This window comes from Cotesia typhae, unplaced genomic scaffold, assembly GCF_013202065.1.
Source record: "Cotesia typhae breed Kobodo isofemale line unplaced genomic scaffold, CoteBio_Ctyphae contig_4, whole genome shotgun sequence".
NCBI lineage: Eukaryota > Metazoa > Arthropoda > Insecta > Hymenoptera > Braconidae > Cotesia > Cotesia typhae.
The window spans coordinates 10321187-10340619 of NW_027423748.1; the positions used below are offsets into that span (position 1 = coordinate 10321187).

Sequence of the window (19433 nt, forward strand, 5' to 3'; positions counted from 1 at the left end):
GCTTTTAGAAATTTTTATATATTTTATGATTTATACTGAAATTAAAAGACACTGATTTTAAAAATTTCATCTTTAGAAGTTCTAAAAAATTATAAATCCAATTTTTTTAAATTGATTTATTTTTAAAGAAAAATAAAAAAATTATCAAGTGAGCTAATTTCAATTTCCTAAAAATAAATCAAAAATTTAGAAAATAATAATAATTATTATTATCTATTATTTAATAAAAATAAATCTTCGGTATTGCTGAAAAAAAAAATTTATATATATGTATAATAGAATTTATTCACTCAAGAACAATTACAATAATCTTGAACCGAGACTTGATTGTCAGAATTATTAATAAATAATTACTGACAGCTGAATATATTTTTTTAAAAATTCTATGTAGTTATTATACAGTGTACTACAATTGTCAATCACCGACAATTGTTTATTGAATCTTTAAATTTAGTGCTCGCCTTTTGGAATAGGCTCGGGCTCATCACCAGGCTGTAATTCGGGGTCGTGTGGCCAGATTGTTGGTTTCTCTGGGCTCCATGCATGTTCTGGGTACAGTTCTGCAAAGTCTTCCATAGTCATCTGTTCAAATGGTATCATTGAATTGATTTTAGTTATTTCAGCTTTGTATTCCTCAATTCGTTGGTTAGATTCTGTGATGAAGTTTCTGACGTATTCCGCCTGTACAATTAAAAATTATTGTTACAAATAATTTACACGTTGAAATATTAAATGACATTAAAATTAGCAGCCACTATATAATTTTTTTTAACAAAAAATTTTTTTCTAAAAAATTACACTTTCAATTTTTTAAATTTCTACATGTCAATTTTTTTTTTTCATTATTTTTTGTGAGAAAAAATTCTTAAAATAATTAAGTATCTGCTAAATTATTTTTAATAAATGTTTATAGTGACAAAAATAATAAATACCGCTTCTTTTTCTTGCTGTTCTACAATTGAGGTGTACTTATCAGCTAGAATTGGGATTGTCATACTTGAATATTGCTTTTGGAACTCGTCAACCATTGCCGAGTTGGGAATATTTTTTTTGTAATAAGCCCAATCAATTGCTGGAACTGTTTCTGGAAACTCGTTCATGCTAAATCAATAATCACATGTTAATTAATTAAATATAAATACATAATAATTAAATTATTAAATAATTACTCATTGATATTAAAAAAATAAATGTATATAAATTCAGCTACACATAAATATTAATTAATAAAAATAAAGGTATAAATAAAATATAAATGGGAATATAAATAAAATAATTAGGGTAAAGGACAAGTAGAAAAAAATTATATAACTAAATGAATTTTGGTATAACGCGCAACACAAACCGTCGGAGGTAGCCCTCAGATTTAGTACGAAAGTTAGCAAAAATGGGCTTTTCACTTTCTTGAATCCTTTCGGCAATCGCGGACCAATTAATGGCTTTGATAGCCTTGCGAGAAGCCATTATTTATTTATTACTTTTTAATAAATTAATGACAGCAAAACTTGGAGTGATCAACGGATCACCATTCCACACTGAAAAACTGTGAGATTGGTTAGAATAAAACTTTTTTTTTTATTGTTTTGTCACAATTGGATCTTGTCGACTTGAAGTTGGTTTTTTTATAGTTGACATTATCATTATATAGGTGTCGTTGTTGCTGCGTTACACAGCAATTCACTTTAGTTTGCAGTTGATAATTAATTTTAAGTAATTAATGTTGTTATTTAGGAGTAAAAAATTATTTTAACACAAATTTAAGTGTAGTGATTTTTTTTTTCAAACACACAGTCAATTAAATTTTGTCAACAATTGTTAGAAACTAAAAAAAATAAGCTTGTAAACTTGCACCTGTCATTTGACAACTTAACCTTTGCGCGCGCATGCGCAAACTGAAAATGGCGAATTAAATTTTACTTTTTTAATATTTTACGAGAAAAATACTTTAAATATTTTGACAGTAAGTATATTGATTATTAATTATTAAGTTTAATGTTTTGTGTGTGATTAATTAAAAAAAAAATTTTTGTTTTTTAAAATGACAGGTATTGAATAATCGACTTTAAAAAACATCGCGATAAAACAATCGACTCCGATGTTCGATTCACCCATTTTGTTTGCCCTCCTCTATATAGAAGATGAGCAATTGTGAGCTGTCGAGCTGAATTGCTGTTGCTAAATAATTAAATAATATTTAACTCTGACATTTAAAACATCAGAGCTCGATAGTTTTTAATTTTTTATTTTTTCTGTGTAGTTAAGTAATGAATAATTTCATTAATCAACAAGTGTAGAGTATAAACTATAACTAAGTATTAACAATAATTATAAATATAAATTATTAAACTGAAGACGTAGCTTAACAGGATGGGTGATTCACTGGATGGGTCTGGTGAACCCACGCCAGAGTCCCAAATAATAGCCACTGTTGACTTTACATCTTTTACTAATTATTTGCGTAAAATAATAACAATATTAGCGCCCGAGGAAGATGGTGTCCCTCAAGCTTTTATCGCAGCTCTTGACGACAAGAGTCATCAGGATTATATTCGAAAATTTATCAGCGATTTCCAAGTATGGGCATTGTGTATTCAGCGCAGTTCAACAAAAGGTTTATTTCTTTTTTTTTTAATTATGTATTAATACTATAAATAATTTTTTTTTTTTTAACTGACAGTAGATTTTGACATTGCTAATTATTGAATAAAATTTTTTTTTTTCAATAAATTAATTCAAGAAAATTATTTAAAATAAATTGCATGTATATTTTTTTTCATTTGTTGTATTTAAAAAAAAAAATTTCTAAATGTCAATAATTTTTTTAATTAATAATATTTCTTAAAAATTATCTCTGACTATTTCAATTAAAAAAAAAAATATCTTCATCAATCAATTAATATAAATATTTAACTAACCCAAAAAAAAATTCCCAGATGAAGACGGAAGCGGTGATGGAGCAGACGACGACAGAGACAGTACATACTACATCTCCACCGAAATTTACTTCACAAACCCAAAAATGTCAACCTTGGTATTGACCAAGCGAGGAGCCGTCATAGAGGCCGACAAATCAATATCCTCGCAAGTAAGACTTGTAAACTTCTCCGATGGCCCGCCTTACGAAACGCTCCACGCAATTAGCAAGACGATGGCTCCATTTTTCAAGAGCTACGTCAAAGAAACCGGGCGGGTGGACCGCGACGGGGACAAAATGGCTCCATCAGTCGAGAAAAAAATAGCGGAGCTAGAAATGGGACTGTTGCACCTCCAGCAGAACATCGACATCCCCGAAATATCGTTGCCGGTCCACCAGCTTGTCATGCAGGTGATAAAGCAGTGTGCTGACGAGGGCAGGAAGCCAAAAGTCGCGGACTTCGGAGACAAGGTCGAGGACTCAACATTCCTTAACCAGCTGCAGAATGGAGTCAACCGGTGGATCAAAGAAATCCAGAAGGTAACCAAGCTGAACCGCGACCCGGAGTCAGGAACCGCTTTGCAAGAAATCTCTTTCTGGCTGAACCTAGAGCGCGCTCTTCACCGCATCCAGGAGAAGCGCGAGAGCACAGAAGTAACTCTGACTCTAGATATTCTCAAGCACGGAAAGCGTTTCCACGCCACCGTGAGTTTCGACACCGACACTGGTCTCAAGCAAGCCCTGGCGACCGTCAATGATTACAATCCTCTGATGAAAGACTTTCCCATCAACGATTTGTTGTCCGCAACCGAATTAGAACGCATCCGAGCCGCAGTCCAGCAGATATTTTTGCACATGCGTAAAATACGCAACACAAAGTACCCGATTCAGCGCGTGCTGCGTCTAGTAGAAGCTATCTCTCGGGATTTAAGCCAGCAGCTGTTGAAAGTACTGGGAACACGTCGGCTAATGCACATTCCATTTGATGAGTTCGAGAAAGTAATGACCCAGTGCTTCGAAGTGTTCAACACCTGGGACGACGAGTACGACAAACTAACGGGACTTTTGCGTGACTTTGTCAAGAAGAAGCGTGACGAGCATATGAAGATGGTCTGGCGAGTCTCTCCCGCTCACAAGAAGCTCCAAACGCGCATGGAACAGATGCGAAGATTCAGAAGACAGCACGAACAGTTGCGCACTGTTATTGTTCGGGTGCTAAGACCCACCGTTCGCCAGAACAGTACCAGCTCTGCGAGCAATATTGACAATCAAGAAAGCGAAAATGTCAAGGTTGAATTCGCGCTTGATGCTGCTGATGCTAATGCCATTGGCGAAGTCAACCTTGCTTATGAGAATGTCAAGGAGGTGGACTGCTTAGACATCACTAAAGAAGGCCTCGAGTCCTGGGAGGCTGCTGTTCATCGCTATGAAGAGCGCATCGAACGCGTGGAAGCAAGAATCACTGCTCACCTTCGAGATCAGCTGGGAACTGCTAAGAACGCTAATGAGATGTTCAGGATATTCTCCAGGTTCAATGCCCTGTTTGTCAGGCCTCACATTCGCGGCGCGATTCGCGAGTACCAGACTCAGCTGATTCAGCGTGTCAAGGATGACATTGAGGCTCTGCATGAGAAATTCAAGGTTCAGTATCCTCAGAGCAAGTGCTGCAAGATGAGCATGGTCAGGGACATTCCTCCGGTCTCGGGATCTATTATCTGGGTCAAGCAGATTGACTACCAGCTGACGATGTATCTCAAAAGGGTTGAAGATGTCCTCGGCAAAGGCTGGGAGAGCCACATTGAAGGACAGAAACTCAAAGCTGACGGAGATTCTTTCAGATTGAAGCTTTCTACTCAGGAGATATTCGATGAGTGGGCGAGGAAAGTTCAGCAGAGGAATATTGGAGTCACTGGAAGGATTTTCACCATCGATACTGTTAGGTCCAGGTCTGGAAGGGGCAATGTATTGAAGTTAAAAGTTAATTTCTTGCCTGAGATTATTATGCTGTCGAAGGAAGTCAGGAATTTGAAGAACCTCGGGTTCCGTGTGCCTCTGGCGATTGTCAATAAGGCTCACCAGGCAAATCAGTTGTATCCGTTTGCTATCAGTCTTATTGAAAGTATCAGGACTTATGAGAGAACTCTGGAAAAAGTAAGAATTATTTAATTATTGATATTTATTTATATATGATTGATTAATTAATTTATTTCTAGCTTAATATTAATATTTATATTTAAAAATAGTGTACTGTACTTAATTACGTGCAGTATTAGATCGATGATAGAGATCTAATCCCTTTTAAATATCTACGTAATTTTTTAGCTTACATCTCGGAGTCCCCACTGTCCCACATTAAAGGTAGTTTATTACCGCCAGAAAAATATTCAACGCAACTGTCTGCCTGCTTATTATTAATTAAAGTCGTTGATTAAAATTAGTTTATAATTTGAACAAAGCATCGGATTGTCCCTCTCCCTTTGTTTATTTTAAATTAAATTATATATTTTTTTTTTTTTTTTTTTTTTCACGGCCTGTGGTAATTTTTGAGAGGTATTCCTGAATAAACTTGATAAATAATTTATTATAATTAAAATTAAAATATGTAATTGATGTCAGGGAATACCTCTAGCATATTTTCGTTTGCATCGCTTTGCATCGCGCATTTATTGTTAACAATATTGAGTTGTATTTTAGTACTGTAATTTTATTATATATCAGTGCATTTTAATTTTTATTTATTATTTAGTCAATTTATTTAATAAATTTTTAATTTTAGATTGAAGACAAGGCGAGTATTATTCCATTGGTTGCTGGAATGCGAAAAGATGTTCTTTCTTTATTCTCAGAGGTAATTTATCAATAATTGTTATGCAAGATTAATTAATTAATTAAATAATTAATTGTATGTTTAATTAAATAGGGAATAGCATTAGTGTGGGAGAGCTACAAATTAGACCCATACGTCCAGCGTTTATCAGACATCGTGGTGCAGTTCCAGGAGAAAGTCGACGACCTCCTGGTAGTCGAAGAGCAGCTGGACGTGGACGTAAGATCCTTAGAAACTTGTCCTTACTCTGCAAACACATTCGCAGACATCCTAGCAAAGATCCAAAAGTCAGTCGACGAATTGTCGCTGAAAAATTACTCCAACTTGCACATCTGGGTGGCGAGATTGGACGAGGAAGTAGAGAAGAACCTAGCCGCACGATTAGAAGCCGGTGTGAAGGCCTGGACAGACGCCCTGATGGGCCAGAAGAAGGAAGTAGACTTGAGCATGGACACCGACGCGCCAGCGAAGCCCACTCACAAGCCCGGCGGAGACCCAAAGATCCAGAACCAAATCCACGAGGTCAGAATCACCAACCAGACTATGTACCTCTACCCCAGCATCGAGGACGCGCGTTTCCAAATAATGCAGCAATTGTTCGCATGGCAAGCGATCGTCACCTCTCAAGTGCGTCTGCAGAGCTCGCGCTACCAGGTTGGACTCGACAAACCGGAGTCTGGAACCTACAGAAATTTACTCACCAAGTTGCCGAGCGGCAAGCAACCTTTAGAAGCCGCTTACGAGTCGATAGAAACAAAAATAAAAGACGTAGCAGAGTATGTGGATCAGTGGCTGCGCTATCAAGCTCTCTGGGATCTCCAACCGGACAATCTTTACGGCAAACTCGGCGATGACATCAATTTGTGGATGAAGTGCTTGAATGACATAAAAAAAACACGCACGACTTTCGACACTTCGGACACGCGTCGTGAGTTCGGTCCAGTTATCATCGACTTTGCGAAGGTGCAAAGCAAGGTGTCGCTGAAATACGACTCGTGGCACAAAGAGACTCTGGGTAAATTTGGCGCGTTGCTCGGCAATGAAATGACGAGCTTCCACGGTCAGGTGTCTAAGTCTCGCAGCGACTTGGAGCAGCAGTCGATAGAAGCTGCTAGTACTACCGACGCAGTAGGATTCATCACTTACGTCCAATCGTTGAAACGCAAGATGAAGGTCTGGGAGAAACAAGTGGACATTTACCGGGAAGGTCAGCGAATTCTTGAGCGCCAGCGGTTCCAATTTCCGTCATCTTGGCTGCACGTGGACAATATTGAAGGCGAGTGGGGAGCTTTTAATGAAATAATAAAGCGTAAAGACTTGAGTATCCAGACTCAAGTTGCTTCTCTGCAGATGAAGATTGTTGCCGAAGACAAGGCTGTTGAGACACGCACCAATGACTTCCTTGGGGATTGGGAGCGTGGCAAGCCCGTGGAGGGACACTTGAGACCTGATGAAGCGCTCCAGCAGCTTCAGATGTTTGAGAGTAAATTTGCCAGGCTCAAAGAAGAACGCGATAATGTCGCGAAGGCTAAAGAAGCTCTTGAGTTACAGGAACCTGGTGGAGTCTCCAGTACTAGTGAAGACAGGATGCAGGTTGTTTTTGAAGAGCTTCAAGACTTGCGAGGTGTTTGGTCTGAATTGTCCCGCATTTGGGCTCAAATTGACGAGACCAGAGAGAAGCCCTGGTTGTCTGTCCAGCCGCGTAAACTGCGCCAGCAGCTTGATACCATGATGGCCCAGTTGAAGGAACTACCTGCTAGGCTGCGTCAGTACTCTTCTTACGAGTATGTCAAAAAAATGCTCCACAATTACACCAAGGTTAACATGCTGATTGTCGAGCTAAAGTCTGACGCGCTGAAAGAGCGTCACTGGAAACAACTGACGAAGCAATTGCGCGTAAATTGGATTCTAAGCGAGCTTACCCTGGGTCAGGTCTGGGATGTAAACTTGCAGAAGAACGAGAGCATTGTTAAGGACATTATTCTAGTCGCTCAAGGAGAAATGGCTCTTGAGGAGTTCTTGAAGCAAGTACGCGAGTCCTGGCAGACTTATGAGCTCGATTTAATAAACTACCAGAGCAAGTGTCGGCTGATAAGAGGCTGGGATGATTTGTTCAACAAAGTTAAAGAGCATATCAACTCTGTGGCTGCTATGAAGCTCTCGCCTTACTACAAAGTCTTTGAAGAAGAAGCTCTTACCTGGGAAGAAAAATTAAACAGGATAAATGCACTGTTTGACGTATGGATTGATGTTCAAAGACGCTGGGTTTATCTGGAGGGAATTTTCTCCGGCAGCGCTGATATTAAAACTCTTTTACCCGTTGAGACTTCAAGATTCCAAAGTATCAGTTCTGAATTTTTGGGATTGATGAAAAAAGTCTCCAAGTCTCCGATGGTGATGGACGTTCTGAACATTCCTGGTGTCCAGAGAGCGCTGGAACGGCTGGCAGATTTACTGGGAAAAATACAAAAGGCTCTGGGTGAGTATCTTGAACGCGAGCGTACGTCATTCCCAAGGTTTTACTTTGTTGGGGATGAAGATCTGCTGGAGATAATTGGTAACAGTAAAAACGTCGCGCGTCTTCAGAAACATTTCAAAAAAATGTTCGCGGGAGTCGCTGCTATTTTGCTGAACGAAGATAACACAGTGATAACTGGAATGGCTTCTCGTGAAGGAGAAGAGGTGAGTTTTCAGACTCCAGTGTCTACTATCGAGCATCCTAAGATCAACGAGTGGCTGACTTTAGTAGAAAAAGAAATGAGAGTAACTCTGGCGTCTTCTTTGGCCAAAGCTGTTTCTGATATAAAACAATTTAAAGATGGAAACATCCACGCTGATGCCTTCATGACCTGGTGCGACAATTATCAAGCACAGATAGTCGTCCTGGCTGCCCAGATTTTGTGGTCGGAAGACGTAGAAGCGGCTTTGCACGAAGCCCAGTCGCAGTCCAGTGATAAGAATCCTCTGGAGCGAGTTCTTACTCAAGTCGAGGGAACTCTTAATGTCCTAGCGGACTCCGTGCTCCAGGAACAGCCTCCTCTGAGGCGGAAAAAGTTGGAGCACTTGATAAACGAATTCGTTCACAAAAGGACGGTCACTCGTCGCTTGATCGCAAATAAAGTCTCCAACCCGAAGGCGTTCGAGTGGCTCTGTGAGATGAGGTTCTACTTCGACCCTCGGCAGACGGAAGTCCTGCAGCAGCTGACGATCCACATGGCCAACGCCAAGTTCTTCTACGGGTTTGAATACTTGGGAGTCCAGGACAGACTTGTCCAGACTCCTTTGACGGACCGCTGCTACCTGACGATGACTCAAGCCCTGGAAGCAAGGCTTGGAGGCTCTCCCTTCGGGCCGGCCGGTACTGGTAAGACGGAGTCTGTCAAGGCTCTGGGTCATCAGCTGGGAAGGTTCGTGCTGGTGTTTAATTGTGATGAGACCTTCGACTTCCAGGCGATGGGACGAATCTTTGTAGGTCTCTGTCAAGTCGGAGCCTGGGGATGCTTCGACGAGTTCAACCGGCTGGAAGAGCGCATGCTCTCGGCTGTCTCGCAGCAGGTACAGACGATTCAAGAAGCTCTCAAGAGCCAGATGGAAGGCACCAAGAAGGAGGGAACGACTTTGTGTGTAGAGCTGGTCGGCAAGCAGGTAAAAGTGTCCACTGACATGGCGATATTCATCACCATGAACCCCGGGTATGCTGGACGGTCTAATTTGCCGGATAATCTCAAGAAATTGTTCAGGTCGCTTGCTATGACCACGCCTGACAGGCAGCTCATTGCTGAAGTTATGCTGTTCAGTCAAGGATTCAGGTCTGCTGAAAAACTCGCTTGTAAAATTGTACCCTTCTTTAAGTTGTGTGATGAGCAGCTGTCCAATCAGTCGCACTACGACTTCGGGCTGCGGGCCTTGAAGTCTGTGCTGATTTCTGCCGGAAATGTTAAACGAGATAGGATACAGAAAATCAAGGAGGGAATGGTTCAAAGAAATGGAGAAGATAATGTCGATGAAGCTTCTATTGCTGAGAATTTACCCGAACAGGAGATTCTTATTCAGTCTGTCTGTGAGACGATGGTTCCTAAGCTAGTTGCTGAAGATATCCCGCTGCTGTTCAGTCTTCTTAATGATGTGTTCCCGAGTGTTAATTACACTCGAGCTGAAATGAAAGGTTTGTTTTTTATTTATTTATTTTAAATTAATTATAAAAATTTTTTAATTAAATTTACATTGTTATTTTAGGATTAAAGGATCAAATAAGAAAAGTTTGCGCTGAGGAGTATCTTGTTTGCGGTGAAGGCGATGATGAACAAGGAGGCGCTTGGCAAGAAAAGGTAATTTATTTTAACTGTATCGATTGTCCAATTATTCTTGTTTAGATTAATTATTTAATCAAATATCCACATATATTTACGCACGTACACGGTGCTAGTTGAATGCGATATTTTAACAGGGTATTATTAAAATATAAAAATTATTTTTTCGAGTAAAATTTAAAATATCTCCCGAATTAATAATTAATAACACCCTCTTAACTTTATTAATTAGTAATACATAGTATTGTAAATGTATATATAATATATAAAAAAAATCACCATTTATCTTATGCACGCAATAAGGAGCTGGTTGGTGAAACTTGGGTAGAAAAGGTGAGAGGAATAACAAAAACATGCTCTTAAATTGCTGCTGACTCCCTTTATTTGCTTTTGGCATATTATTATGGAAAAAAAAAAATACCACTCATGATTTATCAACCAATAAAATAAATCATCTTCTTGCAGGTCTTACAACTGTACCAAATTTGTAACTTGAACCACGGACTGATGATGGTGGGACCAAGCGGATCCGGCAAAACAACAGCATGGAAAGTCCTTCTAAAAGCTCTGGAGCGGTTCGAAGGAATCGAGGGTGTAGCTCACGTAATTGACCCAAAAGCCATTAGCAAAGAGACCCTCTACGGTGTCCTGGACCCCAACACCCGCGAATGGACCGACGGTCTCTTCACGCACATCTTGCGTAAAATAATCGACAACGTCCGTGGAGAAATAAACAAACGTCAATGGATCATCTTCGACGGTGACGTCGATCCGGAGTGGGTAGAAAATCTCAACTCGGTACTTGACGACAACAAACTTCTGACTCTGCCTAATGGTGAGCGTTTGAGTTTACCACCAAACGTCAGAGTAATGTTCGAAGTTCAAGATTTAAAATACGCAACTCTGGCCACTGTATCTCGTTGTGGAATGGTCTGGTTCTCCGAAGACGTGCTCTCGACAGAGATGATCTTCGAGCACTACTTGCTGCGTCTGAAGAACATCCCACTCGAAGACAACGACGAAGACAACAACCTCACCAAGAAGATGCTCAGCGGAGACAACAAAGACGACACAATGTCTCCTGGACTCTCCGTTCAATGCGAAGTCGCGAGCATTCTCCAGAGTTACTTCGCGCCTGACGGCTTAGTCGTCCGCTGTCTCGAGTACGCCATGAAGCAAGAGCACATCATGGACTTCACCAGACTCCGCGCACTCAGTTCGCTTTTCTCGATGTTGAACCAAGCAGTCCGCAATATCTTGCAGTACAATCACACCCACATCGACTTCCCGCTGCCCAGCGAGCAGCTGGAGCGCTACATGCCCAAGTGTCTGGTCTACGCTCTGCTCTGGAGCTTCGCTGGAGATGCTAAGTTAAAAGTAAGGTCCGACCTGGGTGACTTTATCCGATCTATCACCACAGTACCGCTGCCTCAGGGCAGTAACATCCCGATAATCGACTTTGAAGTCAACATTCACGGCGAGTGGCTCCCTTGGAGCAACAAAGTCCCCCAGATTGAAGTCGAGACCCACAAAGTCGCCAGCCCTGACATTGTAGTTCCCACTCTGGACACTGTAAGACACGAGAGTCTTTTATACACCTGGCTTGCTGAGCACAAGCCTCTTGTTCTTTGCGGACCTCCAGGTTCAGGTAAAACAATGACTCTGTTCTCTGCTCTGAGAGCTTTGCCGGACATGGAAGTAGTCGGACTGAACTTCTCTTCTGCTACAACACCAGAGTTACTATTAAAGACCTTCGACCACTATTGTGAGTACAGAAAAACTCCCAATGGAGTGATTTTATCTCCAGTGCAACTGGGCAAGTGGTTGGTGCTCTTCTGCGACGAAATAAACCTCCCAGACATGGACAATTACGGCACCCAGCGAGTTATATCCTTCTTGCGGCAACTGGTGGAGCATCGCGGGTTCTACAGAACTAGCGACCAAGCCTGGGTTACCTTAGAACGGATCCAGTTCGTGGGAGCTTGCAACCCTCCGACGGATCCAGGCAGAAAGCCCTTGAGCCACAGGTTCCTGAGACATGTGCCGGTTATCTACGTAGACTACCCTGGAGAAACTTCTCTCAAGCAGATTTACGGTACGTTCACCCGCGCGATGTTGAGATTAACTCCCTCGCTACGTGGATATGCAGAGCCGCTCACAAATGCGATGGTGGAATTCTATTTAGCGTCCCAGGAGAAATTCACCCAGGACATGCAGCCGCATTACGTCTACTCGCCTAGAGAAATGACCAGGTGGGTCAGAGGAATCTGCGAAGCTATCCGTCCGCTGGACAGCTTGGCTGTTGAAGGGCTGGTTCGTCTCTGGGCTCACGAGGCACTCAGACTTTTCCAGGATAGGCTTGTAGAGGACTCTGAGCGCGCTTGGACGAATAAGAACATTGATATTGTCGCTACTAAACATTTCATGGGTGTAGATAAGGAGAAAGCTCTCTCAAGGCCTATTTTATACAGCAACTGGCTGTCCAAGGACTACGTCCCGGTTAATAGACAAGAACTCCGTGATTATGTACGTGCTAGGCTTAAAGTGTTCTACGAAGAAGAGCTGGATGTCCCTCTGGTGTTGTTTGATGAAGTTTTGGAGCACGTGTTGAGGATTGACAGGATTTTCCGCCAGCCTCAGGGACATTTGCTGCTAATTGGAGTCTCTGGAGCTGGAAAGACCACTCTCTCGAGGTTCGTCGCCTGGATGAACGGTCTGTCGATCTTCCAGATTAAGGTCCACAATAAATACACCGGCGAGGACTTTGATGAAGATTTGAGACAAGTATTAAGACGCTCCGGGTGCAAAGACGAGAAAATAGCATTTATTTTAGACGAATCTAATGTTTTGGAATCAGGATTTTTGGAGAGGATGAACACCTTGCTGGCCAACGGAGAAGTCCCGGGTCTCTTTGAAGGAGATGAATACACGACATTAATGACTCAATGCAAAGAAGGAGCACAGCGTGAAGGATTGATGCTGGATTCTAATGAAGAGCTCTACAAGTGGTTCACCGGACAAGTCATGAAGAACTTGCACGTTGTTTTCACAATGAACCCCAGCACAGATGGCTTGAAAGACCGCGCAGCTACTTCACCAGCTTTGTTCAATCGTTGTGTGCTCAATTGGTTTGGAGACTGGTCGGACAACGCGCTGTTCCAGGTGGGACGAGAGTTCACGTCCAGAGTTGATCTGGAGAGACCTTCTTGGAGGTGTCCCGACTTCTTCCCGTCAGCTTGCTCGCTAATACCGAATCCACCGAATCATCGAGATGCGGTTGTCAATGCGTTTGTTTATGTTCATCAGACTCTTCATAAAGCTAATGCGAGACTTGCTAAGCGAGGAAGTCGCACGATGGCTATCACTCCTAGGCACTACTTGGACTTTATCAATCATTTTGCTAAATTATATCAGGAAAAACGGAGTGATTTGGAAGAACAGCAGTTGCATCTTAATGTTGGGTTGAGCAAAATTGCTGAGACTGTGGAACAGGTTGAAGAAATGCAGAAGAGCTTGGCTGTTAAGTCACAGGTATTTTTTTTTTTTTTTTTTTTTTAATTTTTTTATTATTATGTGATTTTTTAAAAATGAAAAAATATTTATTTTAAAAATAAAATAATTTTTTTTTTTTTTTAAAGGAACTTCAAGCTAAAAACGATGCTGCTAATGCAAAACTCCGGCAAATGGTGAAAGATCAACAGGAAGCTGAGAAGAAAAAAGTACAGAGTCAAGAAATTCAACAGCAATTAGCAATCCAGACAGTTGCTATTGATCAAAAGCGAGAAGATGTTATGGCTGATTTAGCCCAAGTAGAACCAGCTGTCATTGACGCCCAGAATGGTAATTTATTCATAGAATTCATTCACATAAATTTAATTATTAATTTATTAGTCTATTAATTAATTTAAAAATTAAAATTATCATTTAATAAATAAATTATAAACGAGTACAGCCGTAAAGGGAATAAAGCGACAACATCTGGTGGAAATCCGTTCAATGGCGAACCCGGTCGCGATCATTAAATTGGCCTTAGAGTCAATATGTTTTTTACTTGGCGCTACAGCGGACAGTTGGAAGCAAATTCGCGCCTTAACTATGAGAGACAACTTTATTCCTACGATTGTTAATTTCAACACATCTGACATAACGTAAGAACAAATCTTCGCTAGAAGATCGGTACCTCGTAAATATGAATGTTCAACGTCTTCATGGCTGGGATTTAAAAAATTAATTCAGCTTACTGGTCTCGTCTCGCTATTTAATAATTACTTAATTTATTATTTAGAATACAAACACGATAATTGTATTTCAACACACGTACTTAACTTTGTACATAAACATTTACAGAGTAAGCTGCTGCAAGCTTCTTTGATGTCAATAACGATTACTCTAGAATAATTTAACTATATGTTTTCTTTTCTACTTTTAATTATCTATTGTAAATATTAAATTTCATTAACACTTATTTTTTTTTTTTTTATCAATTCTTTTGCATCTAGCGGTGAAGTCAATAAAGAAACAACACCTGGTTGAAGTACGTTCGATGGCAAATCCACCGGCGATTGTTAAAGTCGCCCTGGAGTCAATTTGTTTATTATTAGGTGAAAATGCAAGCGATTGGAAATCAATTCGTGCTGTTATCATGCGAGACAACTTTATCAATACTATCGTCTCTAATTTCAGTACTGAGGATATTACGTAAGCATGCTCTTTAATTGTTATTAAAAAAATTTAAATAATTTAAGCCGTGACAATGATTTTAAATTGGAAGCTGAAAGCCATTTCAACTGGTGATTTTTATTTTTATTTTTATTTAAAAATAATCTAATTTGTCTGTAACAAATTAATGTTCTTTCAAAAATTAACTTGTCTTAACAATTTATTAACTGTGTCTTGTTTTTACTAAATCCGAATGCAATAGACTGAATAATTTCTTTTGTAAAAATTTTATTTTTTCTAATTAATCAATATTAAGTGTATAAATTAAAAATTAATTGAGTTTAATTTTATAGAGACGAAGTACGTGAAAAAATGAAGAACCGGTACCTCAGTAATCCTGATTACAATTTCGAGAAAGTAAATCGTGCTAGTATGGCATGTGGACCTATGGTTAAATGGGCAATTGCGCAGGTATGAATTTTTTTTTTTTTTTTATTTTATATAATATCCGACACTAAAAAAAAAAATTAATTAATAAATAAATACTTATTCAGATCGAGTATGCTGACATGCTGAAACGCGTGGAGCCACTCCGTGAAGAACTCTACTCGCTAGAAAGACAAGCAGAAACCAACAAAGAAAAGGGCGAAGAAGTTAAAAAATTGATCGCCGAGCTAGAACTAAGTATCGCATCCTACAAAGAAGAGTACGCACAACTTATATCCCAAGCCCAAGCTATCAAGACAGACCTGGAGAACGTCCAGGGCAAGGTAGACCGGTCAATAGCTCTGATAAAGTCCCTAGTAATCGAGCGAGAGAGATGGGAAGCCACCAGCGAGACATTCCGTAGCCAGATGTCCACAATAATAGGCGACGTGTTGCTGTCTTCAGCATTCCTAGCCTACGCAGGTTACTTTGACCAGCACTACCGCCAGAACTTGTTCACCACCTGGTGTCAGCACCTGCAGAACGCAAACTTACAGTTCCGACCAGACATAGCTCGAACCGAGTATCTGTCCAACCCTGACGAGCGTCTGCGCTGGCAAGCGAATGCTCTGCCGACCGACGACCTGTGTACAGAAAACGCGATAATGCTCAAGCGATTCAACAGGTACCCGCTGATAATTGACCCCTCTGGCCAGGCGACTGAGTTCATCATGAACGAGTTCAAGGACCGGAAGATAACCAAGACCAGTTTCTTGGACGACTCCTTCAGGAAGAACCTCGAGAGTGCTCTGCGTTTCGGAAATCCTCTTCTGGTGCAAGATGTCGAAAACTACGACCCGATATTGAACCCGGTGCTGAATCGCGAGCTTCGTCGAACTGGCGGGAGAGTTTTGATAACTCTCGGCGACCAGGACATCGACTTGTCGCCGTCGTTCGTTATTTTCTTGTCCACCCGTGACCCAACCGTTGAATTCCCACCTGACATTTGCTCCCGAGTCACCTTTGTTAACTTCACAGTCACCAGAAGCTCGCTGCAGAGCCAGTGTCTCAACCAGGTCCTCAAAGCAGAGCGCCCTGACATTGATGAAAAACGCTCAGACTTATTAAAACTCCAAGGAGAATTCCATTTACGATTAAGACAGCTAGAAAAGTCGCTTCTCCAAGCGCTCAATGATGCTAAAGGTAAAATCCTTGATGATGACTCGGTGATCACTACTTTGGAGACTCTCAAGCAAGAAGCCGCTGACATTAGCAAGAAAGTCGAAGAAACTGACAAAGTCATCGCAGAAATTGAAACTGTTTCTCATCAATATTTGCCTTTATCTCAAGCTTGCTCCAATATTTACTTCACCATGGACAGCTTGAACCAAATCCACTTCTTGTACCAATACTCCCTCAAAATGTTCCTGGATATCTTCACATCAGTTTTATCACAGAATCCAAAATTAACAGGCTTATCTGATTACACCCAGCGACTGTCTTTAATCACCAGCGACTTATTCTCAGTTTGCTACGAACGCGTAGCCCGTGGAATGTTACACGCCGACAGGATGACCTTCGCGTTACTACTGTGCCGCATCCACCTGAAAGGAATCGTCAGCGAGTCAACCTACGACCCGGAGTTCACTTTCTTCTTACGAGGCAAGGAAGGCGTGATGAACGTCCGTGGGCCTCTGATACCAAACTTGACCTCCGAGCAGCAAGAAGCGATGCTGCGTCTCAGCCTCCGGCTCCCAGCGTTCAAAAAATTAGCACAGTTTATCCAGGAAAACAGCAGCGAGTTCGCGACTTGGTTACAGTCTCCCACTCCAGAGACCGCGGTTCCTAAATTGTGGGAAGAAAGAGTCTCCAACGACGACAGCGAGGAAGAAGTTAGAGACAGAGTTCTGTCACCTATCGGCCACGCGATCTATCAGCTGCTGGTGATCCAAGCCTTCAGACCTGACCGGGTGATCGCAGCAGCGGCTCTGTTCATAAACTCAGCTCTGGGTGACAAATTCATGGCAGCTGCCGAAGTAGAATTAGACTTTGCGTCAGTGGTTGAGAACCAATTAAAAGCAGCAGTCCCAGCATTGCTCTGCTCAGTTCCAGGATTCGACGCCTCCAGCCGAGTTGATGACTTAGCAGCGGAATTAGGCAAGCAGATTGTCAGCATAGCTATCGGCTCCGCGGAAGGATTCAACCAAGCAGACCGCGCGATAAACATGGCAGTAAAAGCAGGACGATGGGTGATGCTCAAAAATGTTCACTTAGCTCCGCAGTGGCTTGTACAATTAGAAAAAAAATTACACAGCTTGCAGCCGCATGCAGGCTTCAGGTTATTCTTGACCATGGAGATCAACCCGAAGGTTCCAGTGAACTTGCTGCGAGCCGGAAGGATATTTGTCTTCGAGCCACCTCCAGGAATACGCGCCAACTTGTTAAGAACCTTCAGCACGGTTCCAGCTTCTAGAATGATGAAAGCCCCGAACGAACGCGCGAGATTGTACTTCTTGCTCGCGTGGTTCCACGCGATCGTCCAAGAGCGGCTTCGCTACGCGCCACTGGGTTGGTCCAAGTACTACGAGTTCAACGAGAGCGACTTGCGCGTCGCCTGCGACACCCTGGACACCTGGATAGAAGCTACAGCTATGGGAAGAACCAACTTGCCACCCGAGAAAGTCCCCTGGGACGCGTTGGTGACCTTGCTGTCTCAGTGCATCTACGGAGGCAAGATAGACAATGAGTACGACCAGCGGCTCCTCGCGTCCTTCTTGAGGAAGCTTTTTACTCCCAGATCCTTCGAGGGAGACTTCGCTCTGGTGGCTAATGTTGATGGAAGCGGAAGCGGCAGCCAGGGAAACCAACCGAGACATATCACCATGCCCGATGGAACTCGGAGGGACCATTTCTTGAAGTGGATCGAGTCACTGTCCGACAGACAAACGCCTTCTTGGCTCGGGCTCCCGAACAACGCGGAGAAGGTGCTGTTAACCACTCGCGGTACTGATCTGGTGTCCAAGCTGCTGAAGATGCAGCAGCTGGAGGACGAGGACGAGCTAGCTTACTCGACTGATGATACTCTGGGAGGAGACACTCCGAGGGAGGCTGATGTTGATGGAAGACCTTCCTGGATGCGAGTGCTATATAATTCAGCTTCTACTTGGTTACAATTGCTGCCCAAGAATTTGCAAACGCTTAAGCGCACTGTGGAGAATATTAAAGACCCTCTTTACCGCTACTTCGAGCGAGAAGTTAACAGCGGAGCTAAATTACTCCAAGACGTGATCCATGATCTTGAAGACGTGGTGATGATCTGCCAGGGAGAGAAGAAACAGACTAACTATCACCGCACGATGCTGTCCGAGTTGGTCAAGGGAATTTTGCCAGCTGGCTGGAGAAGGTATACTGTTCCTAGAGGATGCACTGTCATCCAGTGGATCACGGACTTCAGTCACCGGGTGTCTCAGCTGCAAGAAGTTTCAAGGCTGGTGTCTCAAGGCGGTGCTAAGGAAATCAAGAGCTTCCCAGTCTGGCTGGGAGGTTTGTTGAACCCCGAGGCTTACATCACTGCGACTAGGCAGTGTATTGCGCAGGCTAACAGCTGGTCGCTTGAAGAACTCCAGCTGGATGTCACGATTGGCGATGAAGACAATATCGCGACTGATGACTGCTCTTTTGCCGTCACTGGGCTCAAGCTCCAGGGCGCTTTGTGCAAAGATAATCAGCTCTATCTGACCTCGACTATCATGACCGACTTACCTGTCACTATGCTGAGGTGGAGTCGCTCTTCCACCGAGGAAATGAGAAAGGGAAAATTGTCCCTCCCGGTCTATCTCAACAGCACCAGGACTGAACTTTTGTTCACTGTAGATCTTAACACTGCAGTGAATCAGGAACCTCACAGCTTCTATGAACGAGGAGTCGCTGTTCTTACTTCAACGGCTTTGAATTAAATTTTATTTCAATTTAATTGTTTGCTTGAAATTTATTTTTTTTATTTTATTCCAATTTTAAGTTTCTTTTTTATTATTTTAGTAAATTATATCAATGTTGTTTATAATTGAAGAATATTTGGAGCTTAGAACTGATGAAAATATGAATAAATAATATTCTAATATATATATTGATTAAAATATCACTGAAGAAAAATGTATGTAATTAATAATAATAATAATAATAATGAGATTACAAGTTTAAAATTTTTTAATCTGAAAATATAAATGTGTAATACTTGATAGTATAAAATAAAATGTGGCTTATAAAAAAAATTGCTTAATTATTATATATATATATA

General features: G+C 41.5%; 2 protein-coding genes across 6 annotated transcripts; one reads left to right on the forward strand and one right to left on the reverse strand.

Annotated features, from left to right (window-relative positions):
- Window positions 1-259: 259 nt before the first annotated feature.
- Window positions 260-1487, reverse strand: LOC141527502 (ATP synthase peripheral stalk subunit d, mitochondrial). The gene is made up of 3 exons (XM_074243036.1): window positions 1346-1487; window positions 933-1101; window positions 260-681 (listed from the first exon to the last, which is right to left on the reverse strand). The coding sequence occupies exons 1-3, from the start codon at window positions 1462-1464 to the stop codon at window positions 451-453; spliced, it is 519 nt and encodes a 172-aa protein (XP_074099137.1). The 5' UTR covers window positions 1465-1487; the 3' UTR covers window positions 260-450.
- Window positions 1488-1775: 288 nt separating this feature from the next.
- On the forward strand, window positions 1776-19324 carry Dhc64c (dynein heavy chain, cytoplasmic). 5 transcript variants are annotated; one of them, XM_074243029.1, is made up of 13 exons: window positions 1776-1960; window positions 2046-2611; window positions 2934-5065; window positions 5237-5272; window positions 5691-5762; window positions 5835-9906; window positions 9978-10069; window positions 10355-10384; window positions 10517-13582; window positions 13690-13891; window positions 14004-14199; window positions 15064-15181; window positions 15265-19324. In XM_074243029.1, the coding sequence occupies exons 2-13, from the start codon at window positions 2368-2370 to the stop codon at window positions 19090-19092; spliced, it is 14088 nt and encodes a 4695-aa protein (XP_074099130.1). In that variant the 5' UTR covers window positions 1776-1960; window positions 2046-2367; the 3' UTR covers window positions 19093-19324. The 5 variants fall into 5 exon arrangements, with proteins under 5 accessions (XP_074099130.1, XP_074099129.1, XP_074099131.1 ...); XM_074243028.1 differs by lacking the exon at window positions 14004-14199 and adding an exon at window positions 14551-14749; XM_074243030.1 differs by lacking the exons at window positions 10355-10384; window positions 14004-14199 and adding an exon at window positions 14551-14749.
- The last annotated feature ends 109 nt before the right edge of the window (window positions 19325-19433 follow it).